The sequence below is a fragment of the Dermochelys coriacea genome, chromosome 15 (genome assembly GCF_009764565.3).
Source record: "Dermochelys coriacea isolate rDerCor1 chromosome 15, rDerCor1.pri.v4, whole genome shotgun sequence".
In the NCBI taxonomy this organism is placed as follows: domain Eukaryota; kingdom Metazoa; phylum Chordata; order Testudines; family Dermochelyidae; genus Dermochelys; species Dermochelys coriacea.
Window position 1 is genome coordinate 17,362,326 of NC_050082.1, and position 26,308 is coordinate 17,388,633.

Below are 26,308 nucleotides of genomic sequence, written 5' to 3' on the forward strand. Positions count from 1 at the left end.
ACAGAGAGTTCTGCCCAGGAAAGAGCTCTGACTGCTGGATGGTAGATGATCAAAATCTATCCCCGCTGCATCCATGCTCGATTTCATCACTGTCTCCTCACCAGGTCTGGGGTGCGCTTGATCTCCAGGACTTCATCACCGTCTGTACATCACTGCATAGAGCAAGCCCCAGCCCTTATTCAAGCACTTGCAGTGCAAGTTCAGATCACAAAGTTACTCCAGGAAGCTCCCTTTATGCATCATCTCCAACCTTTCCAATGAGAGGGCAGCTGCTGTGCAGAATGACTCTTTCCTGTGGTTTGCTGGGAGTTGGAAACCCAGCATCTATTTCATTGGTTTTGCCATGAGAAGCCATACCCCAGAAGACAGAGTTGGAATCATTACAGCTACATTTCTGAAACAGCTAATCTGCACAGGAATCAAATCAGGCCAGTGGGTTCACTCCAATTTCCCCGTTTGTGTACTGAAGGCCACCAGACAAGGATTACCTATGATGATTTAATTACGTGCAAAAACAGCTGCAAATCTTTGTGGGGTATCGTGAAGGTTTTAGCTCTGGGGGTGAAGGGAGGGAAAGAATTAGACACAGACAGGCTGGGTTAGTTTGGGATGGTCTTTGATGACTAAGAGGGCTGTTGTCACTCACTTTTTAATAGCAGCACAGGATCAAGGATTGATACACACAAAGTTAACGTTTCTTGTGCCAGCTTACTCCTGAGAGCTTGCCAACTAGGACAAGATCACCGTGTTTGGCTGGCAATACGAGACAGCAATATACTTCCTCTAGATCTGGGTTCACTGGCATATAAAGGAAGACTTCACATTCTACTATGTTAAGTGATGCCTGTAGCAGTGGAGGGTGCCGGGGTGGAGGACGAGAGATGTGGCATGTTCTTGGTGACATTGGGTGAACTCTTGGCCTCACAGAAGTTAGTGAGAATGTGGCAATTGACTTCAAAAGGTCCAGGATTTCACCCATTGTCTTTTGTTAGGTGTGTCTGGAGAATGGCAGATATCACCTTCCAATGAAAGTCAGCACCTTCACTCTCAGAGGGCCTGATCCTATGAGATACTGGGTGTTCTCAAGTCCCATTGGCTGAGCTTCCACTGGAAGTGAGGAGACTCAGCACCTTGCAAGAAGGCTCTGGGGTACCACCCCCAACACACACACGCACACACACACACACACACACACACACAACATGGGTGGGGGGAATATCTCCCATAATACCAATTTCCATAAACCATGATTAGAGCTCATCAGTGCTATCTGCAAACTGATTTTTTGAAGCCTTCCATTTAGGACTGTAGCAGACAAATCTCATGCAGGAATTACAGTCCATGTGGTTTTTATTTGGTTTTGTTTTTCCTTGAATTTTATTTTTGGAATATTTTTGCTTTGTACGGTCATTTTCTTGCATACTATGCAATATCTAATTATTTGTGGACTTTTTTTTTTTAAACTGACATTTTTCCCAAGCTTAAGACTACAAGATGCTTATTCAAACCATCCTTCTTGCTTTGTTGTGGGCTCTAGCGCTGCTGACATTTTAAAACAAAAAAATATAAAAATGAAAGGTATAGATAGCTGGGACAGACACCTTTTTGTCCTATGCATGTGTGCACATACAGACACACGCATTTATTTTATTCTCTCTTTTATGGTGTTTCCTATCTGAAGAACACTGCACAAAAAGACCTGAAGACAACCTTTTAATGCTTGGATTTTAAAAGGAACCTGAGGGAGTTAGGTACCTTAAATTCCACAAAATGTCAACAGGACTGCATGCCTAACATCCTTTGCCTCCTTTGAAATTCCCAGTCTTACTGAACTAAGAAAAAAGAAAACCTTGCCTAAAAGCAGGAATCCACTAATGAAAGAGAAATGGCTTATTTGTCTTGGTTCCTGAAGCCACAATCCTCTATGTCTGAAAAAACAAGTTTCTCACCGTCTCTCGCCTAAGGCTGTGACCTAAGCAACTTAAATGCTACACAGATTTTGGTCAAAATCTGCTCCTTATTTACTGGACTGCAATGTGCAAGCAATTACTGAATGGGTCACATTTATTGAATAAAAGCACTTAGGCATTATGTTTACAAAGACTCAGAAACATTAAAATCTAGTGAAAAACAATTATTTTTACAGAATACATCTGCAAGCAATATGGAGTCATTTTGTTTTTGTAAATTTCTCAGTAACAGATTTATAGCTGGTGTGGAAAATGTTCACATCACGTCAGAGAGTTATTTTGAAATGCCAAACTTAATAAATTAAAAATTATTACAAATAATATTGCAGCCCTACAAAAAGACCAGCCAAAATGCCAGTGGTTTCCTGACTAGTCAATCCTCTTAAGGTTGGCAGGACTCTTCAGACTAATCAGGAAGAGTTAGACAAATAATTATTTTATTACTGAAACTGTCAAATAAATCAAGATCTGGTCAGCAACTGTTTCTGATCCCTGCATTCTGGCTGACTTGCTTTTCCATAAAACTTAAGTTAACTGTGATTGCGGGGGGGGGGTGTCTGTAGAACAACATGAAGGCTTTTAAACCTCCAAACAAACCTCTCTCCAAACTTAGGCCAGCATTTTTCTTGGCTTCTCCAAGTTTGTGCTATGGAATATGGCTGAGAGAGGATCAGAAATGCTTTATAACCCACCAGATTCAATCAATGCTGTTATTCTTAGAGGAACTGTGGACTTCAGTTCACAAAGGGTAACATGAGCATAATGTTTACAGGTACATTGTCTATTAATTAGGCATCATACTTGACCTCCTTTATCACTTGGTTCTTCTGGGATCTTCAGGCAAGGTTGTTTTCCCCAATAATGCCTACTCTTTGGGTAGGCAAAACTAATAGGAGTTTTGCTTGAGTTACAAGTGCTGAGCAGGCCCATAATGAGGGTCACACCGGTTCTGAATTGGGTGGGACAGTCCTGAAATGCAAAGTTCAAGTCCTGATCCTGAGCTGAATGCTTTGTCCCAGATTCCCTGTGGCGCCAGTCCACGCCTGCCCAAGGCTCAGGGCCAGCACCAGCCTCTTCCCAGTATGTGTGTGTTTGTTTGTTGCCTTAGCCCCCACCATCATGAGGCCCTGCCCTTGCTTCTCCTCTTCCCCCTAGCCCCTGCCCCTTGGCCAGGCCGGAGCCGGGATAAGAGCTGCCTAGCCCTGGAACCTCCATCCTGTCCTTGGCAGCATGCCTGGGGGATGGGGGCTGCTCTTGAGTCCCACAATCACCTGCCCAAAGCAGGTGGAGGGTCCAGAGCTCACCACAGTGGCCCAGGCTACCTGGACGGTTCTTACCGTGGCCTGGCTCTGGCTTCTGGCCTGGCCAGGGGGCAGAGCTTGGGGGGAAGAGGTGGAGCAGGTGCTCGGGGCTCAAGGGAAGAGGGCTCCTGCATGTGTCCCACTTTTGCTTTTTGAAAAGGTGGTCACCCTAGCCATAATGGAGGATTGCAGAATAGAGGAATTTAAGAAAGCTAACCACACCAAAGTGTTGGACATGCTATGCACTTTACTCTAAACAAATTTGTGCATGCAGTAAAGTTTCAGCTGAGTAAGAACTAAGGCCCCAGTTTAGCAAAGCATTTAACTGTATTTTTAAATCCATTTTCATTCAGCATAGCACTGAAGCACATGCTTAAATTTAGACATGTTGGATTTAAACATGTGCTTAAGTACTTTGCTGAATAGGGAAATCCAGATTGCTAAATCAGAGTCTAAGTAAGGACATCAGGGTTTGGCCTTGTGTCCTACTCTGTCTAATCCAATCCAGACTATGTCATTTATCTGCACTACACAATATTGTTTTGAACGTAAACCAGCATTTGGAGAAAAACTTGAAATTAAGGCCTAGCCACTGCCACACTAAGGTTTATAACTGTGTTTGGAACCATTTTTAATCATGGTTAGAACACAGATTATGTACACAAACCAAACAGGTGAGAACTGTGTTTAGAAACTGTAAGATCACTTAGGCAAAGACTCTCTTTGTCTTTGTGCACCCATCTAGCACAAAGCACGTTGACAGCAATGAAAAAGCAATCAACAATACCAATAATAATGCTAAAGATTTGCAAAGAGGATGAATAGGGTAAGGTTTTGGGCAAGTAAACTGGTTTAAAAACATCCCTTTCCACACTGGACAGTGACACTATGCTAAAACCATGCTATCCACAGGTCCTTGACAACTATTTGCAAATACACTTGTAGCTAGAGCAGCACTGCTCTTACTATAAATCAACTTTTAATACAGATCAGTTTTAAGTCTGATTGACTTCACAGAGTCTCTATAAATAACTATCTATTCATCTAGCTAGCAGGCAGTCTACTCTCCTTGAACATGTCTCAGTATGGAAAGACAGCACTACAGACATCATCCTTTTCTCTCCCCCACACCACACAGTTTCCTCTTCCACCTGCCATTTCATACAGTGTTGACAGGTAGCGATTCTCTATTATTGGTGACAACGTTGTTAAAGAGAGAAAGCTTGCAGTGCCACCGGTTTGCCTCCTGAAACTCAACTTTCAGGAGGGAGGGATGAAGGAAGGCCAGAGAGGAGGAACAGAGGGAAAAAAAACAGAGTTTTCCAGTTTACATAAATATCTCTTTAGTCATTAGTAATTGCTTAACAGAGAAAACTGTCACTAAGTCAAGGAAAGGAAAGTGCCCTTTGCTTAAATAAAATATGGCTAAGTGTGAAAACTAAGGTGAATTGTATAAAGCTGTTTTTCAGGATGGACTTTTGGTGTGACCAGCTGAGAGGAGAAGTGGGAAGACCCAGTTCAGAGAGATCATCCAGGAAAGCTAGCGAAAAATCCAAATTTTTTAATCTGGGGGTTAGGATACAATCATTAATTGCCTTAAGAAAAGGAGGACTTGTGGCACCTTTGAGACTAACAAATTTATCTGAGCATAAGATTTTGTGAGCTACAGCTCATTTCATCGGATGCATTCAGTGGAAAATATACTGGGGAGATTTATATACATAGACAACATGAAACAATGGGTGTTATCATACACACTGTAAGGAGAGTGATCACTTAAGGTGAGCTATTACCAGCAGGAGAGTGGGGGCAGGGAGAGGAAACCTTTTGTAGTGATAATCAAGGTGGGCCATTTCCAGCAGTTGACTGCTGGATATCTGAGGAACAGTGGGGGGTGGGGGGGAATAAACATGGGGAAATAGTTTTACTTTGTGTAATGACCCATACACTCCCAGTCTCTATTCCGGAAACCTACTGACTGCTATTCCTACCTACATGCCTCCAGCTTTCATCCAGACCATACCACATGATTCATTGTCTACAGCCAAGCTCTACGATACAACCGCATTTGCCCCAACCTCTCAGACAGAGACAAACACCTGCAAGATCTCTATCAAGCATTCTTACAACTAAAATATCCACCTGCTGAAGTGAAGAAACAGACTGACAGAGCCAGAAGAGTACCCAGAAGTCACCTACTACAGGACAGGTCCAACAAAGAAAATAACAGAACGCCACTAGCCGTCATCTTCAGCCCCCAACTAAAACCTCTCCAACGCATCATCAAGGATCTACAACCTATCCTGAAGGACGACCCATCACTCTCACAGATCTTGGGAGACAGGCCAGTGCTTGCTTACAGACAGCCCCCCAACCTGAAGTAAATACTCACCAGCAACCACACACCACACAACAGAACCACTAACCCAGGAACCTATCCTTGCAACAAAGCCCGTTGCCAACTGTATCCACATATCTATTCAGGGGACACCATCATAGGGCCTAATCACATCAGCCATACTATCAGAGGCTCGTTCACCTGCACATCTACCAATGTGATATATGCCATCATGTGCCAGCAATGCTCCTCTGCCATGTACATTGGTCAAACTGGACAGTCTCTATGTAAAAGAATAAATGGACACAAATCAGACATCAGGAATTATAACATTCAAAAACCAGTTGGAGAACACTTCAATCTTTGTGGTCTCTCGCTTACAGACCTAAAAGTTGCAATTCTTCAACAAAAAAACTTCAAAAACAGACTCCAACGAGAGACTGCTGAATTGGAATTAATTTGCAAACCTGATACAATTAACTTAGGCTTGAATAGAGACTGGGAGTGGATGGGTCATTACACAAAGTAAAACTATTTCCCCATGTTTATTCCCCCCACCCCGCACCGTTCCTCAGATGTTCTGGTCAACTTCTGGAAATGGCCCACCTTGATTATCACTACAACCCCCCCCACACCTCCCCGCTGGTAATAGCTCACCTTAAGTGATCACTCCCATTACAGTGTGTATGGTAACACCCATTGTTTCATGTTGTCTATGTATATAAATCTCCCCACTGTATTTTCCACTGAATGCATCCGATGAAGTGAGCTGTAGCTCACGAAAGCTTATGCTCAAATAAATTTGTTAGTCTCTAAGGTGCCACAAGTCCTCCTTTTCTTTTTGCAAATAAAGACTAACATCGCTGCTATTCTGAAACCTGTCATTAATTGCCTTGTGCACACTTCCCCTGTCTTATTGTTATAGGATGCTCACTCTTTCCACTTGGAGTAGTGCTAATTATGTACAATTATCCTAGGACATATAGGAAAGAAATATCTATACTAAATTGCTATTTAAGGGAAATTGGATTTGAGTACATGAAACTCAGGGTAATGCTTTATTGCATTTCAGCTGCGTATAAGCTTACGTTAAACAAGAATGGAGGGTTCATGCTGCATGGTATTCAAGTAAATATTAAAAAAACCCATAATGATTGATTGCATGACCAAAATGAAAGGCCATCTCCCAGCACATGTCTAAGTGTACAGGACACTAGAGCTCCAGATAATCATCCCTTAGATTTACATTGAATTATTTAATTTTGGGTAGCATTACAGCAAAGCCCATCCATCCAAAATGAACTTACAGTACAAATAAAATCTCTCCCCCTCCTCATTTACATAGCAATAAATGTACTTGTTATGTACGGTGTACAAGGCAGCATAATGTAAGGATTGGAGCAGGAGATTGAGTGTCAGGAGCTCCTGTTTCTGCTTCTAATTGCTTTTGCGGTCTGGAGCAAGACACTTTACCTTAATTTCCCCATCTGTAGGATGGGAACCATACCTATAGTTACATGGATATTGAAAGGATGAATCAATGCTTGTGCAGTGATTTGAAGATATGCATTATGAAGAATAAATATCTTACTCTACTTACAGTGTATTGCTGTTAGTATTACTATATAGTAATATAGTACTAGTATTACTATACTTACAGAGTATTTCCCCCTTCCTTCCTCATTCTCATATATATTAGATGGGGTGGGGGGGCAAAGGGGATAGGTGAAAACAAGTTTTTACTCATCCACTTAAAGCACACTGCCCTTCCAGATGCTTTACACTGCACATCATCACCTACTGTCCCAGCTGGAGATTATTTTTGAGTACTTAAACTGTTGATGGCTGTTAGTAATGATGTATGAAGCACAAACAGAGCCAGAGCTTCAAAGAATTGTGGAGACTTCAAAAGGCTGAGAAGAACTAGTAATATTAATTTGACTAAATACAGACACTTGCAGCAAGAAGCTTCCATTTCTACCAAAAGAGTTCGCCTTCTGGAGCAACCTTTTAATTTCTTGCAGTTGCACAAATGATCTCTTATGCACTGTTTGTTAGAGTTCAAAGGAGAGAGCAATCAGAATAATATCTTGATACTCTCGCCACATCACAGCACTTAAGAGAACAAGCTTAAAGGTCCAAATAAGAATAAGACTTTCAATGTAACATGAAAAACATGAATTTTAAACAAAACAAATCCAAAATGTATTCCACTTGAGCTAAAAGTTAATTCATTTTCAAGGCATGCCTGTCACTATTAAAGAGAATAAATATATACAAGGCAAACGTCCAATGATTAGTTTTGGGGAAGACTGTTTGTAATAAGAGCATAATAATAATAATACTAGTAGAGGAAGTGGTTACATCCCTAGGACTGAGTCAGGCGATCTGGGCTTCTAATCCCAACTCTGCCACTAGTTCACTGTGTGACCATAGGCAAATCACTTATTTTCTCTGAGCCTCAGCTTTTTCACCTGTAAAATGAGGACAATAATGCTTACTCATCTTTTAGCACACTTTGAGAGCTCTGGATGAAAAATGTTATATAAGCACACATTATTATTATTGTGTGCTATTTGTATTCCAGTAGTGCCTAGAACATGCTAGGTCACCTCCACACACACAGCAGGACATCATCCCTGCTCAGAAGAGCTCACCGGAAGAAAAGAAGCCCCATAAAACAGAATAAATTAAAATAACTATCCCCAAATGCGCATCAGCCTAGCTATGATCTCTTGTAGACCTCATGGCAGAAGTGGGTGTTGAGAAGGGATTTGAAGGAGGAGATACCTTCATGGAAGGCATGCTATGCGTTGTGCAGTAACTAAGGCTACCCTTATGTCATGGAGGTCATGGAATCCGTGACTTCCAGAGACCTTTATGACATTTTCTGCTTCAGCCCCAGGGGCCGAGGGACTGGAGTTGGATTTCCAGAGACAGGCAAAAGCCTCCTCATGGTGCCTCCTGCAGGGTTCCAGAGATTGGCAACAGTCTCGGGGGGAGGGGGGGGAGAGGTGGCTTGTACAAGTGGCTGGTAGTATCCCGTTTTCTCTTTGGGAAATAGGGTCACCTTCAGCTCCCAGCCGCCGTGGGTGGAGGAGGAACTCCTCAGCTCCCAGCCAACATGGTGGCAGGGGAAACCATGCAGCCACAGCAGCAAAAATCCCAGACAGGTCACGGCTTCTGTGAATTTTTGTTTATTGCCTGTGTCCTGTCCGTAACTTTTACTAAAAATAATCATGGCAAAATTTTGGCCTTAGCAATAACACCAGAAGACAGTGGTGGGAGAGGTGGATCAAAAGGAAGAAAGGCTGGCAGCACTGGCAGAGTGGAAGAGGTGTGGGTGATGCATTAGAACAAAAAGGGATCGGTGGGCAGAGGCAGAGCCGGGAGGGGCCCTGAAAAGGAGGACAAGAAACCAGCATTTTATGGAAAAGATAGTGCCAGTGGAGGGACTGAAAGAAGGCTGGAGGAGGGTCCTCTACTGTGTGACTATAACCTGCCCTTGCAGGGGGGAAAGCTCAGTGATCATTCTAATAAACCTTCCTCATTAATAACGACTACAATCCTAAAAACAGGCAATTCTGTTTCCTTCCCCTTCCCTGGGCTCCGTGGGGATTGGAGGGAGGATAAGGGACAGACAAAAAGTTCAGGCTAGGGGAATAAGAGACTCATGGTCACTTATTAACCATAGTCTGATTGTTCAGGATACACAGTGGTGCATATCATATATCACAGGGCAGGCTTCAGCAATTAGTATAAATAAATAGTTCAGAAAGCATATTTATATCCAGAACTAAGAGACTACTCACTTTCTGAGAGCTGCAGACACTACAAATTAAACTTAGATCTACTGATATTACCAACCTGGTTTATATATGAATGGGAACCCTTTCAATTTCAACCTATTGCTTTTCTATTTATAATATTCCAGCTACCTACACCTGCTTGATTCTCTTTAAAAACACTTATCAGATTGATTCCATTAAATAATAAATTAATATGCTTAAAGCGAATGTGGACTTTTCCCATGAACGAGTATTTATGGACAAGGACATTTAGGGCTGATCTTTCTTGTTGAGCAGCAATTCTAAGACTAAGACTTACATCACCTGAATGATGCACTGACAATAAGTGGCCTGCTGACACGAACTCTTACTCACATACGTAGTTCCACTGAAATCTATAGGACCAGTCAAGTGACTAATGACGACTGGCCTGATTTTTAGAAATGCTGAGCATCCACAGCTACAGCGGAATTCGACTAGAGTTGTGGACATACAGAACTTTTGAAAACCAGGCTCTACTTGCACAGATAAAGATTTGTATGAACAAGTCCCAGTGATGTTGTTATTTTGAATGTTAAGTTTAATATTCTTGGAATTCCCTTCCAGTGTTACTTATACTGATGCCTCAGTGTTGACTATTGACAGGCAAATGAAAATATAAGATCTGGCGACTGTGCTAGACCCACATTTTTTGCATTCATGTTCTTAACTATTGAGATATTTGGGGAGGGGATTTTGCTCTTTGATTTGGGGACTGGCTGTGTCAGATACGGGACAGGCACAGAATGTGGTGGGTATCCTGACGAGAATCTTGTAGGAAGAACGAAGCTGAATAAAAGTGAATTGGAAAAGATTCCACATCTGTGCAAACTACTTGCCTGTAGTGTGAATGCTAATGATCCAACAAGACAGAAACCTGAGGCAGGTAGTGGATAAATCAGCTCTGTGCTATTGACCCTACAATACTACAGAGTAATCGAAATGCCAAAAGCTATAAGCATTTAACACATACATATCTTTTTCCTCATACAGGAAGATTCCAACCTATCCCAGGCATTTTTAAAGTCTAACTGAAGCTCAACTGTGAAAGCCCTTTAGCAAATTTTTAGGGCATTTCCAATCAATGAAGACAGAGTGGGAAAACAAGAAAAATCCTTCATGGAAAAGGGATTCGGCTTAGTCTTTGGAACTTTTTTTTAATTAAAAATACATGTTTCTGTCTCTCATCAGCATAAATCCAAGGAATGTTTCTAATAGTTTTCAGCTCTTTTGCCATGTTATACTGTACATATTGCATCTGATTTTACAGCTACATTGGCAAAATACTGTTTACCTGGACAACTGAATCATTACCAAGGTATATAGCAATCACTAAAGAATATTTCCATATAGTTAAAAAAATCAGAGGAAATTATACATTTTAGGGAAATTCATCCCAGCTGTTTGAAGAGCAGGAAAGGTCAGCAAACCTTTGTAAATCCATTAGGCCTTCCTTCCCCTGCCACCCCAATCTAAAAGCCTTAATATGCAAATGACTTTGTCCTTGAATGTGATCTTGATTGTAAAGATTTTATTTTGTTTCTTTCCTCCCTATGAAAGACAGAAGGGATAGCAAGCGAGTCTTTAAACTCTCAGTTCTTAAGGCTGTTAATATTTCACATTGCCAGCAGGGAAAGGAATTAAAACTGCCAGCAGCTATCCAGATAGCTTTTAAAATCCCCTTCCCTTCCTCCCTCCCTCCCTCCTTTTTTCTCCCTGCATCCCTTGGCTTCAGAGAATATTTTCCCCACAAATTGGTTTTAAATTAAAGGAGGTGATGAAAGCAATGTGCCGTCTCAGCATTTTCCCAGGTGCACTTAATCTAATTTCATTAAGGAGATCAGGACAGATGATCGCTACAGTCGAAACATTAAGTCTGTCCATTTTTGTATAAAAAACCATTAAGTCTGTCTAAGTGTCGGCGGGTGGGCTGTTTATTATTGGAGATGAAGGCGCGCTTTGCTTCCCCAATAAACTGTCAGGAGCAGTAAACCACAAATTAAGTCAGCTGCTGCCAAAGATTTAGGCAAAGATCTCCAACTAATTTTGACACAGGTGTGAGAAAGGCCAGGGAAATAGAGCCCTTAAGTAGGTCTGTGAGGTTTGGGAACCATGTTTTTTTGTGTATATTTGCTATGATTTTTGACAAACTTCAAGCCAATGCAATGCAAATGCTGGTATGGGACACCATGGTGGTATGGTAAAGCTGAGTACATAAAGTACATATTGAGTACATTGGCTCAATATGGTTTTAAACTTCCAGATGCCAAATAGCCGTAAATTGGCATTGGGCACCGATAAGAAGTGCAAAGCTTCAAATGCTGAGTTTACCACCACTTATATCTACACTGCATCCTGCTCGGACCCATCATCTTATTCTTAAGCAGAAGTGAACTCATAAAAAACTTCATTCAACCATTTCTCCCTCTTAAGTGTTTTTGCAACTGTCAATACACTGTGGAGTCGCGATGCATGGGTAATAATAAAAATATAACACTAAATTAGAGAAAACCCAATGAAACAGAGAAAGTACAGCAAACTTCTTTAAAAACACAGAAAAAAGAGTGAAGCTTTCAAATTGAGTTTTCAGGCATTACGAAGCTCAACATAATCTAACTGTTCAGAAGGACATCTTGTTTCTCGTCAAAAAATGCAGTTTGGTAAAGAGAGTCAGGATATTATGAAATGTCATTAAAGTTCTTTACTTTTTAAGTTACATTTTCTTTATAGTATATACAGAATAATTCAGGATCCCTGACAGAGCGCATGATGTTGCAATTCTTTCAAGAGCTTTTTACTCATCTTGTAAACCACAAGGGAGCAGTTGAAACAGCACCTGACAAGCAGAATCTACCAGCCTACAGGTACATTCAGCCTGCATTTTGGTTGGGGAGAGTGGTGACACGTGAATTCTCAAGCAAGGAGAGGCAAATGTAACCTCTTGACTTCAACACTGACCCATGTACCAGTCCAGGCTCCAGAGTACAAGGGCTGATACAATAGACTGCAATGACTCAGCTCTTCGTGCATTCCTAGTCTTTAACCTTCTCTAGTAAACAGAATGTAGCACACCTAGAACTCATTTCTGGACAAAGTAATAAAGAAGCTAGGGGAAAGTCTCCAGCATCTGTAACTTCTGCTTTTGTGAAATAGGGTTCTGTAGTTCTGACAGCCTCACCTGGACTCGTGTGAAATGCATTTTGCAGTCTGGAGCTTTCTGGCTATTTATGCCCCAGAGTACTTTTAATGGGAAGCCAAAGAACTGAGGATGCAACGGTATTGGACAAAGGAAGACCTACATGGAGGATGAAAGCTTAAGACACAGTCAGTCAACCTGAGAACTGAACAGAAGGTTAGGTTTGGTTTGGGAACGCACATAGTTTTGGATGGGTATTTACATTGCCCATCCCTTCTGCTATTAAAAATTTTCAGCTGATTATGATGGGGCACTGATGAGCTACCAAGTGAGTTCTCCATCCAGTGTTTCTGATGGTAAATGATGAACATCAATGACAGAATGGAAATTAATGGGGGGAAAAACATTCAGAAAGGTTTATCTGAAAAGACTGTGATTACATGTTGAGAATATTTTTGCTCCAAGAAGCATTTCAAAAATGACCTTTGCAAGACTCTTACATCACCCACATTTGTACTAGTGCTCCATGTACTGTGTACATCTGAAGACTTTGGGCAGTGCTGACACTATAAACTATTTGGAGCAAGGACTGTAAGCCGTCATATATTTATAAGGTGCTGAACACATTGTCAGTGCCCAGTAAATAACCGCAGCAGGGTGAAGTTGAATTTGAAGAACTAAATTATGGTGTGTGAATAAGGTCTAACAAATGGGCTACAAAGGAACTTGAAGCAAATGTACTGTGCTTTTGCAAAGAGAACTGGGAAAACACTATTTTGGCAGCTCCACCAATACCCTTTTTAATTTTCACTTCAAGCTCAGATATTACTTACTTGATGCTCTCCTACCAGAGCTAGAACACAAAACTGAATTGCAGCATAAACATACAGCGAACATTTAATTAACTTGGAAATACAATGCCATTTTTTCTATGACTTATTTAGCACCACATTAAATGAAGAAATGCCTGATATCTAACCCTTGATTTGGAGAGCTTGCTTATACCCAGGGTCCATACAATTAAACTGACAACCCATAATTTCACACACAGCAGACAGAAACCCAAGAATGAAAGAACATGAACGCTGAATTACTTCGAAAGAAAGAAAGAGGCTTTAAAAAAAAAACAAAAAACAACAACACTGTTGTGAACACTGTTATTAAAAAAGATCAGAACAACATTTTGGTGTAATGAGCAGAGCTTACTCATTCCCTTGTTTTATGCAACTTGACTTTTGGCTTTCTGCACAACACCATTTAACAGAGCACATTACCAAGCTGCTAGCCACTTTTCATAGTGTTGCTAAAGCAGGTAAGAGACAATAAGTGGAACTGTTGATGGTTTATATTACTCTATTATGTTAATGTTCACTAAAGTATGCCATAAGCTTTCTCATTACATGTGTATAAACCAATTCTCTATGGTGTTATTCCTGTGTTAAATGCTTTAACTACATAAATCTTGAATTAATGGAGACTTTATAGTTCCTGAAAATGAAGGGTAATTGCTATCTGTTAATGCTGTTGTTGCTATTAAACGAGTATATATTTTCTGTAACAATGTTGATGGACCATGAGCCTCACATAGCAGCTACTGCATAGTTTGGAACATAGTGTAATACCGTTACCAGACAAATTCCCCTCCTCTTTCCCCATCACCAAAAAAAAGGTGACATACTCTCCACAGCTACCAAAAAACTACCCTGTAATTCTCCTAACAACGGCAGAGTCCAAATCCATGCCCTTTAATGAACATAAGGCAGAAGTAATGGGATTCATGTTACCGATATTGGGAATGCATGGTTTGCAGAGCTCTTAGTTTGTCTCAAAAAGAAAAGGAGTACTTGTGGCACCTTAGAGACTAACAAATTTATTTAGCACAAGCTTTCGTGAGCTACAGCTCACTTCATCGGATACATTTCGATGAATCCGATGAAGTGAGTTGTAGCTCACGAAAGCTTATGCTCAAATAAATTTGTTAGTCTCTAAGGTTCCACAAGTACTCTTTTTCTTTTTGCGAATACAGACTAACACGGCTGCTACTCTTAAACCTGTTAGTTTCTCTCAGTGGTAGAAAAGCTCAGTTTATTATTTCATTTTTTTAAAAAAAAACCAGTTCTTAGAAATCATGGAAAGTGAGTGCGAGAAAGTATCTCCCCGTTCGCTTCCCTGGAGAGTTCCGTGATAAAACAGAAATTTGAGGCAACAGTTGGTGGAAATTCGCAGCACTCTTCCTCAGAAAGTGGAAGGAGTGGATTAATTCCTGGCTTGATTAGTATACGTACCTGAAGTCTGTGTGCTTTTAAAAACAGCAGAATCATCATTTGGAAGCACTGTCACAATCTGCAGACTGCACCTCATGCAACTATAAATATCACTCTTCAGTTCTGGTTCTTCATCTTTATAATTAACTGTGCTCGAACTTGATTACCCTATGCCACTGCCCTCTAGAGTACTGGATGTGACTGCATAAAAGTAAAAACTACGAAGGGTCTGCTTATAGCTATTAGTACAGGGAAGAAAAATTACAAATGTTGCTCTAACGTATGCATTTTTAAAATGTTGGGAGCTCTAACAACCTATATATCTATGGGCTAAATAAATAAGGGATAAGAAGCAGGCAGTGATAGGATATGGAACTGGGAGTCGGAAGACTTGAGTTTTATTCCCAGCTGATGCCACTGACTCTGTGTAATTGTGGACAATTTCTCCCCTCTCCCATTTCCCCACCCATAAAACGGGATTCCAGCTGCTGATAACCCACCTTAGTGAAGTGATGTGAGATCTATAAATGAAAAATGCTATGTAAGTGCAAAGTATTTTATTAATAAATGCTGCCCTGCATTTGATTAGTGCTCAAAGGGTATGTATGTATTATTATCTATAAAGATGGCAGAGAGCTTCTTGCTGAGCAAGCAGCAAGGTAGGATCTCTCTGTAGCACTTTAAAATGCTAAGAAAGGTGCAGAGTCCATACATCTTATCCCTTAGAGAGTATGGTGTGTGGGCTAGAGCATATGTCTAGCCCTACAACTGGCTGCAAAGGGCAGGAAATGTTGTTAGAGGGCACACTTTGCTAATGTTCTGAGGAGTAGAAATACTCCCCAGTGTAATCTCTCAGGCTACCATAAAGAATTCTTTGTTGAGACCACTCAGGACAGCATTTTGATAGTTCCTTGTTGCATCAGCCAGGGCAAGATTAAGATCTATAACCAACAGTTGTCCCCTTAGGTATTATATCAAATGTAAACAGAGCCTAATCCTCCATGTGCTCCATGAATTTAGTGGGAATTCCACATGAAGGGCATTTGCACTATAAGGTCCATTGGAAAGACTGAAATCCCTCCACTTCAGCCATAATGGTGCTTATAGTTAGGTGCTACATGCACATGTCTTTGCGGACACAAAAGGCAACCTTACTTAATGAAACTGATGTCTTCCCTCATGTCTTTACAGATCAGAGAAGAGGTATAAAAAAAGACAATTGTTCTCTCTCCCTTTTTGGTACAGAAAGTATTTTGATTAGGCAGGATTTACTAAAAGGAGGGGGTAGTTGGAACATGTATGAGACTGGATGGCCCAATTACAGATTTATATGAAATGCTATAATAATGGTATGGAATGCTATAATGGTCTTTCATTGCTGTAAAGGACAGTAAGTTACCAGCCAAACACAATGCCGCTTCCTCTAAAGGTAACCTCAGATCCCACATTCTGAAAGCTAATCAATGTTGTTCAGATTTCAATTTCTTCTCTACAAGGTGAAGTCAAACCTAATCTAACAAACGTCAGTCTCAGATGTAATGCTGCTAGCTGGGTCTACCAGTGTAATTTAGATAATCATTAATAGCATAGCTGTATAATAAAACTACATGTCACTTACAACTTCATCTGAGGTTTGACTGGCAGATCTTTTAAACTGTTTTCTAAATGATTGCTTTTACTTTCTCTGATTGCGCAGTGTAAGAAATGTTTTAACTCTATTTTACCCAAGCTTTGGGGGAGTAAATTCAACCTGTTTCTCTGCTAAAAATCACCCTCTGTTATTATTTATCCTTATGCAGCAGACAGCCATAGAAATATATGCTGCAAAAACAAAATGTACACTAAAAATGTCCACTGTTTGTTTCATTCAAGAGCCATGATTAAAATATTCCTCTTTGTTTAAGACTTTTTGCCAAAATGTCTCATTCAGGGAAAATTAGATATTTGAGTGGACTTTTAAAAGAAGACAATGAAAAAATGAAGGACAGCATACATTTTCCTGGTTTTAAACCCATGCCAAAAAACAACCAACCCGCCCTCATAAAATTTATTTAGCATTAGCTTTCAATGCAGCATCTTGAATTCACTTCTTCCTATGGTTACAGGCAGTTGTGCTGCCAAACAGGATAAGGAATTTCAGAACTCAGCCTCTACATTTGTAACACTGATCCAGGGGAATCTGTGCATGTTGTTGGTTCTCATGCATGGATATAAGGGACTGGAAAAACAAAGGTTTGATGAAGATTTAATCTGAGACTAATATCTGCTAAAACAGATGGCTATGGGGACGCTGAAGACTTTAAATGCTTGATGTTCAAAAGCATGTAGCAGCTGCTGTTTCCAGTAGGGGTTGTCTGTTTTCATTGCAAAAGTGATGGTCAAGCACAAGAATGGAAGTCAATGGGATGAAACAAGAAGTCCCTATATATATATACCAAAACATATAGCTATAACCTCCCACTGTCTAACATCCATATCAAACAAAAAGGTCAGAAAAATCATTGCTGTGTGATAAATATGCATGCAACATGACAAAATACACCCTGACAGTTACTTATCCTCACAGACAGTGCAGTACCAGTTGTCCATCTTCTAAACCCATTATAAAACTGACATGTTCAAAGGTTATTATAAATAAAATATTGGCTCTTGAGGAGTTATCAGGGAAGTCTTTCTCCAAAACAAAAAGATAGTGTCAACACAGTGACGTGCATCCTACTAAACCCTGGCACATTAATCAAGAAGGGGTATTGTGTTAGCAACAGAAAGCTCGGCTGCATGTCTAAGCTTAGGGCAAAGGCTGAGACTGTCATCTTGTGAAGCAGATACAAGTTGCTGATATTTCTAAATTTGACATGAAGGCTAAAAAAAATATTATGTTATTGTTAGATTCATTTTTATTTTTCTCATAGGGGAATTTTCAAGCTGGTGAAGCATATGGAAAAAGGAAATTCACTCTTACCTTATCGTCAATATCACTCTCGCTGTCACACTGCAGATTAGAGAAAGAGAGAGAGAAAATGCTTCATGAAATATCTGTACATAAATGAAACTCCTGCATCATCATCTACAATCTTTCAGGTGGCTGATTAATAGATATTTCAATGAACAGCATGTACACTTTCATTGTATGCATTTTACATTGCCAACATAAATAAAATATGCAAAGTAGCAGCAGATTTCTCTCTCTTTTTTTTTTAAAATAAAAATACATGCTAGTAGTTGAATTAGATGTTCATACACAAAGTCGGCTTTAATCAAATGAAACAATCATCTATGTGTTGCAACAACCACTGGATGTCACATGGATATTTCAATACAAATCTTGGCCTCTTTTCATCCAAAACTCTGGAAATGTATAGACACAGCTGTGGATGCCCCTAGCTTGATAAGCACTTTGTCATATAATGAGGAAACTGTGAAGGTGGCAACAGTTTCTAAATCAGATTAGTGGTACCCATAATGGTAACTGAAAATATTTAAAGTAAATTATTTTAAATAGTTTAGCTTAAAATCAGATTGCGAAAAGTGTTTATTTAAAGAGTTTCAGAGCGAACTCTTTTACTGTTTCAGAAAAGGGAATATTTCATTTTCATTAAACAAGCAATGGCAAGATTACTTGAACTCTGAATCTTTAGGGGTGTATGGATTTCATTGGCCACAGGTCAGAAAGATTTACATTTGCAAGATAGAAATAAACCCACACAGAGTGGAAACATTTATCTGTTGTGGGGCTTCTGGATTCCACTGGAATTTTAGTTCACCATGCGTGGATACTGCAGCACACATTTGCAAATGGAGGTTAGGATGGGAATCCATGTTGTGAAATGCTTTATTGGGGCTCAACAAGCTGAGACCATGAGCACAAGTATAGAAACTGGACGTGAGAAATCTGCACATCTATATTACCAAAGTAAGAAAAGGAGACATTTTCTTAGGTCATCTAGTCCCCATCTTCTAATCTCCAGAGAGGGAGGATTGTTCCTTACTGTACAATAGGTCAGCTTAATTGGAACATTGTGAAACATCATGCAGTTATGCTGTGACACCCTTGCCTTTCTGTGGTTTCCCTTAGAAATTACATAATCTCTCCTTCCTTTTGGCATATGAAGTGGTCATTCCCAAGGATCCTATGACTCTGTATTCTTTGATAAGTACAAAGCACACAATAAACTTGGCATTCGTCGGTCATGATTCTATAGTTAAGATTGCCACAGGTTTCCAATCTAAAGCTTATTCTCACTTAAGTTTTTGCAGTAATAATATTCCCACCTAAAAATTTATGTGGATCATGGATGGGGGGCAGGGTGGTCAATAATTTTTTGGCTGTTATTTCAACAAACACTTTTCAGATTGTTTTTAAAGTCTTTAAAAATGGCATGACCCATCCCTTCTTCAAATTGTAACAGCCTCTTCTGATTTTCAGCCTCCTTTCATTGACAAATGCCACAGTTTTAAACCAACATGTGCATCTGTGCACTCGTGTCTGTCACGGTTTTGAAGAAACAAGAATTCAAAGCAAAAAAGTTGATAATCTTGGTTACTACTGATTTGATCTCTCTTTAATGATGCTGCTGTAGCGAGACTTATCCATCTATCAGCTGCAATGGGCAGTGATTAGGTTAACCTGGGAACACTCTATAAGTAATGTGGTGCTACAGGTAGATCAGCCTTAGCCAGCTGAATGCTTCAGCACCTAAACCTTATGTGCAAATGTAGAAGAGCTGCGAGCCTATTTTAAAGTATAAAAATGTAAGCAATTCAATAGGATATGGGGCTACCGAGCTAAATAGGATCCCATTGCAACCTGGGTCTCCCCTCACAGCCCACCATAGGTTTATACAACTCTATTTTCACTTCTGAGCTCCGTTTAGCTTTTTAAAAGAAAGAAAAGAAGGAAAGTCACAACACACAAACTTTGTTAAACTTTCAGGTGCCCTTAAGGTTCAGTCATTCAGTTAACTGCAAAGAGCTAAATACATTTGTTCCATGTGATATACAGTGCACTCCATTTATAAAAATCACTGATATTAGAATCAACCCTGTATCGTGATCAAAACCAATGGAACAAAATCATTCCTAAACTAACTAAAATAAGCCGCTTGTAAGAATCAACTGCTTATAAGAATCAAATCATCCAGGACAAATGTAATTCTTATAAAAGGAGTGCACTTGTATAAAGTAGCAAATATTTAATAATGGGCTCTTCAATTTAGCAGAAAAAAGTACAACTTGGTCCAATGACTGGAAGTTAAAGCTAGACAAATTTAGACTGGAAATAAGGTGTACATTTTCAACAGTGAGAGTAATTAATCACTGAAACAATTTACTAATGGTTGTAGTGGATTTTCTATCACTGAGCATTATTTAAATCAAATTGGATTTTCTCTGAAATATAGGCTCTAGAATTATGTTTGGGAAGTTCTATGGCCTGTGTTAAACAGGAGGTCAGGCTATATAATCCCTTCTGGCCTTGGAATCTATGAATCCATGGAAAATACTGCAAGAATGAAAGATGTAAAATTCCTGTGATGTTGCGATAGCCATGCGTGCCCTAAACTGAAATTCTGGTAAGAAACAATCCAAAACCTGCAGCAAACTCAGAGATATGCAACCCCTGCTCCCTTCAAGAGCTGTGGCTTATAGAACCAAAGGTCACAAGGTAAGCTGCACTACATTTGTATTTTGCACATTTTCAAACATCAGTTTATCAAATCATTACCACTGTCAGGGTAATCTTCAGAAACCATAGGAAGCCAGTGCCTATTGGACAGCTCTTATGCTACACATGAAGTACATGGTTAAATGTTTTGCTAGACTGAAGCCTAAATTCTCAGTGACAGAACCTTCAAAGATGCTGTTGCACCCTACTTAGACCTACTTTTCAGCATATTTAAAACTTCATTAAGGAAATACTTTATACAGATTGGTCCTTAGCAAATAATTTCACACATGCCCTAGTTTTCAACTTATGTTGCTAAATTGCATGAAATAAACAAATAAATAGAAGGGGTTAGTGTCACTTCTGGAGACTGGGGGTTTCCACATCATGTTTGAAGGTCAAAACACAAAATCACTTTGTTAGAGTCAGAGCAGTAAGCTAATTATGGTCTCTATAAATACACTATTTAGGGAGACTGGATGATTTAGGGGATTGGGAGCTTTTCATCTCCAACTGTGTGGTCGAAATCCAGCCTAAATCAGTAGTGACCAAAAGCCATTATCATCTAACAGCTGTTTGGAGCTCAATATGAAATAGATTACTTTAGTCCAGTTCCTATAGTGGAAGGGGTCCATGGCTCCAAACCACCATCACAGTTGATACTACTTCTTGTGGTCTCTCTGGTCTGATCTACACTAGAAAATTAGGTCAGTTTAACTACATTGGTCAGGGGTGCAAAAAATCCATGTCCCTGAGCAAGGTAGTTAAGCCCACTTAAGTCCCAGTATAGACAGAGCTAGACTAATGGAAGAAGTCTTCCATCGACCTAGCTACTGCCTCTCAGGGAAGTGGATTACCTATGCTGATGGAAGAACTCCTCCCATCGGTGTAGGTAGTGTCTACACTGAAGCACTACAGTGGTGCTGCTGCAGTGGCACAACTGTGTTTTAGGTGTACACAAGCTATAGATTGAATGGACCAAAAAGACTGAATTATCTTTTCACACTTAAGGCCCTGTCTACATGACACTGTGGCTATCATTTTGACTGCAGTGTCACTTAGACTTGCACTGAGATGGGATTAGTAGATTAATCGGTTTCAAAGACAGAAGAGACTATTCTGACCATATAGTCTGAGCTCCTGCATAACACAGGCCAGAGAATTTTACCTAATGCTTCCTGCATCTAGACCAATAACTTGTGGTTGAACTATGGCATATCTTTTAGAAAGACACCCAGTCTTGATTTAAAGACCCAAGTGATAGATAAATGACTCAGTGGCTAAAGTGGTGGCTACAGCTGGAGGTTTCTACTCATATATGCTGGATCTACCCCTAGTGTGGATTAATTGGGGCAAGCAATGGAGGGAATTTTTTTAGAAAATTTCCCTCCTTTAAAGTAAATCTGAGAGGTAGTGGGGGGGGGGGGGGGAGGTTGCACTGTCGATATCCTACGTTGTATTGGTTCGATAAATGTGGGACTTTCCAGGCTGCCAACCGACCACCTTGTAACAGCTCTAAATGTAATTTAAAAATTATATATACAAACTTCTTGTTTGAGAATTCTGTATCTCACAAGCATTAATAGAAATTCTTGCTGAGACTTATTCAAAAGAATAAGTTGTACCACTTGATATAAATTCTAATTAACCAAGTCCAGAAAAGTCTTATTTTATTTTAAAATAATTCTTAAAAATTTCTTTAAAGTTGATATATTTTTGCCTATTAGTCATGCCAAGATATTTCACAGATTTGCAACATAAATGTTAACCTCTCTAAACATGGGAGTTTAGTTCAAATGTTTTTGAAAGCAGATTTTAAAAAAAAATAATTTGGGAATGTAAATATCCATTGTTATCCAAATCTAATGTGATTTCTAGGAGGTTATAAGTATTAGTGGCTTTTGAAGATTCAAGGTTGTCTCTCTATTTACAACTGAGTAGTGTATAGTGTGGAAAAAAATGAAAAAGGCACTGTAGAAAACTAAAAACAATCTTGCCTGTGCTTTAAGGGAAAAAAGCTCTACGGGAAACTTGCTTGCTTAATATAGATCTGGTAAACTCACACAACCATAATGAATATAAAAATCCATTACAGATGGCTTGCATTACTAAAAGGTGAAGAACTGCCTTATTTAGATGCCTAATTTTGCTCTGTGTGATACACAACTTTGCCTGACATAGATAAGTGAAAGCTGTTAAAAAGCAAGTGAACCATCAAAACTACACTCTAAATTTTATAAACTGACATACAAATGAAACAAACATCTGCTATCTGAGGATAAGTTTTTCAATTCAGAATATGAAAATACACCATAATTAATTGTTTAAAAATGAAAAGGAAAGCAAAGCTTTTCATGTCATTTTAATTTACATTTTCCTTAGTTTAAACACCGAGGCTTCAATCCTGCAATTGAAAAAGCCAGCGAAGCACCTCGTGGGTGAAGAGCCGTTTGCAAATTTGGCTCCATCTGCATGAATCCAAATGCAAGATGTTGCCTTTAAATGGACTATTTTGGACAGCAAGCAACAACTACTTTGTTTATCTTATGGACCAGATGAGAAGGCTAGATTTCTTTCCCAATCTCTTCCAATCCTGCATAGATTTAACGTACGTAAGCTTTACTCATCTGAGTAGACCCACTGACTTCACTGCAACTATTCAAGTCAGCAAATGTACACACGTTCTTAGTCTTTGCAGGAATTGGGCTCTAATCTCTGTGATTCTACAAAGAAACAAGCCCAGCGCGCTCTATGTATGTTAACCTTTGAATCAAACCTGCTAATAGAGCTAAAAGAATGCTACAGCGTGCAAGAAATAATTATCATTATCAGTGTATGATTTGGATTACTGATCAATATAGAATGACCTGGAAAATGGAGAGTGTAAAAACAAGCCCAAATAGATTTTCCTCCACCTCCCACCCATTCTCAAAGGAAATCAATGGCCAGCTCCAGTGAAAAACCAAGCTACAATATTTATTAAGTGTATGGGGTTTTTCTTAAACAATTTAAAGAAACTTACATTCATGTACATATAAAAAAACAGGAACTCTCAGGCTGCTGAATGTGCAAGAGTGACACAAAGAAAGAAGCAACTATAGCAAAAGCAATTCCGCCTGGGGAAATACATGAAAAACAAAACCAATGTCATCTCTTCCTGCCCCACCCTCCCAAAAAAGTAGATTTCAATAGATCAGTTTAGTTTCTGTGGTAACACACTTCAGTATCCTTATGCCCCCCTCCCCATGATAAAAGAAAGGCTGTGTTTCAAAAGAGAAAGACTGATGTTTTGTGTTGAGAGGAGGTTTAAATGAATAATTAAGTAATAGGAGAAACTTCAAGTTGACCCACAAGATTCTCAGGGACCTATAGAGAAAAGGCTGTACTGGGATAATGGGAGGGGTTCTATGGGTACTCTCAAAAGAACCAGCAAACTAAGATGGTGTAAGTCACACAACCAGTTTCCACACAAACTTTGTCTAAGGAATGTCAACTGCAGAGGAATTAAAAAAAAAAAAAAAAAAAAGCAGCTCTCCACAGTTTTACCTCCCACGCAGCTGTTGTCAATGGGACAAAAGCCCTTGTCAAAATACAAAGTTAAAGAAATGTAAAGAATGGCAACTGTTGACAGCTATGGGGGCTCACTGAAAGACAAAAGCTTCAATTACCTGGATATTCCTAGAGGCCTGTTAACACTCCTGGTCTATAAGCAAACCAGTAAACAGCCCATTGTACTGTGTTCATACAGGCTTGTAAAAGGATTATTTGCTGAATTTTGCCAATTGCCTCTTAATTCCACCAAGAATGTTTGCAAAGCAGACCCTAATTGCCCCAGAGTTTGTAAACAGTTTCCTCCAACACAAGATTTGAGTCAGGGAAAGTTAACGAAAAAGAAAAACACAGTGGAACTGGCTCAATCTGCCACATAGAGGCCATATATGCTTCCCATCCTCCTGCCCTAAATGAGGTTGAAGTGAACTTTCTAGTAGGGTATGGAGCAGAGAGGCAAACAAATGGATTGCAGTTAGTGCATTGAAGAGATTGCAAAAACAGCTGGTAAATCAACATGGAAAGAGGACTTGATCACAATCTCATCAACTGCTATGGTGCAAGATCAGATTCAGGATGAGGCAGAGGTTGCTTTGGACGGTAAAAGTGGTGGTTTTCTATCTTCCACACATGTAATCCCAGAATTCCCTATGCACTATTATCTGCCCCCACTATCTTGCCTCATGTCCGAGCAATCAGAGACAAGACTACTCTAGAGAATGCAGGCTCACAGCCCTCCTCTTCTGTGGCTGTTGTGCAAGTGTTTGTAATTTCAGGCAGGGAATAGTTTCAATATGCCATCCCCTATGCTTCCTGCCTCACAGTTCAAGACCTGGAGTTAGGGTTGGCTGGGGCTATGAGCCCAGCAAGAGGTGAATATGGCGGCTCCTGTGATGGGAGAGGGCATAAAAGGACAAGGTGGGCTGGGTTCTTGCAAGATTTCCAGCCTCAGCAGGACTTCCAGGGAATACTGGGAGTCTCGTGGGACTTGGCATGAGATTTGGAGCTCTAACGGGAGCCCTGTACTCAGAGCCACTTCCTGTTTCCAAGTGGAGACAGCCAAACTGATGCTGGCAGCTCCTTGTGCAGGTGCTCAGTGCACAAATTTGCTGATTTAGACTAAAAAAAAAAGGGTAACACAGTAGGAATCCCGAGAGCATCTTCTTATGAGATGGGGGAAACATGTCTACCCCATGGGGCAAATGTGAAACGGGGGCCGGGACATTATCCCAGGGTTGCGGGGTGACTGATGGCAGCGCTAGCGGGGTTGGGGTCAAGGTCCCCTCTCGCCTCAACCCTCATAAAGGGGAGGATTGTTAGCAGACAGGTAGAGGCACCCAGAGAACCTCCTAGCATGGTGGCTGGCTTCCACTGTGGTGGGAGCAGCCAAAGAATTGGCAAAAGCTTAATGGGGTGCGAGTAATTGGTCTGAACTGCCTCCTGACGGGAACCTTGGATCTAATTTGACTAATAAAGTTGCGGCCTGGTTAAAACCCATACCACATATGTCCTTGCCTTCTTCCATGCAGTGAGCACACCAAAGTTGGATATGTCAGTGATTTAAAGACAGACAAGGAGTTACTTCAGTGGTGAAACACTCCAGTTTAATATATGGCCCATGGTTTAAAGACTTCAAGGTGCAGAGAATCCTCCAGCAAGTGACCCATGCCCCACGCTGCAGAGGAAGGCGAAAAACCCCCAGGGCTTCTGCCAATCTGCCCTGGAAGAAAATTCCTTCCTGACCTGAAATATGGCGATCAGCTAAACCCCGAGCATATGGGCAAGACTCACCAGCCAGACACCCAGGAAAGAGAGAGGAAACATTATCCCTAGGACGATGCGTGGATGTCTCTGCCTTAAAACAAATAGAGCACAGTCCTGATACTCCTGATTTGCATAGCACAACTAGTACAGTAGTAATTTTTTCTACACCCACTTGTACATAGCTCACACACCCACTCATACAATACCAAAAGATGGTCACAATATTGTGCGGTTATTATTTCCAATCATATATTATCATCTCATTTCCTTTTAATGACCAGCTTGCTGGAAACATCAGGCACAAAACTTTGCATTGTTTAAATGCAAAATAAAATATTACATATTTTTAGGTTTCAGAGTAGCAGCCATGTTAGTCTGTATCCGCAAAAAGAAAAGGAGTACTTGTGGCACCTTAGAGACTAACAGATTTATTTGAGCATAAGCTTTTGTGAGCTACAGCTCACCTCGTCGGATGTATCCAATGAAGTGAGCTGTAA

The 26,308-nt window shown here is 40.2% G+C and overlaps 1 protein-coding gene across 30 annotated transcripts in view; it reads right to left on the reverse strand.

Moving 5' to 3' along the window:
• FBRSL1 (fibrosin like 1) overlaps positions 1-26,308 on the reverse strand; it is a 770,646-nt gene that overhangs the window by 206,771 nt on the left and 537,567 nt on the right. For all 30 annotated transcript variants that reach the window (XM_043497666.1, XM_043497654.1, XM_043497665.1 and 27 more), the window contains one exon: positions 17,799-17,828. In XM_043497666.1, the coding sequence (XP_043353601.1) occupies positions 17,799-17,828 (30 nt within the window). The remainder of the gene's footprint in view (positions 1-17,798; positions 17,829-26,308) is intronic.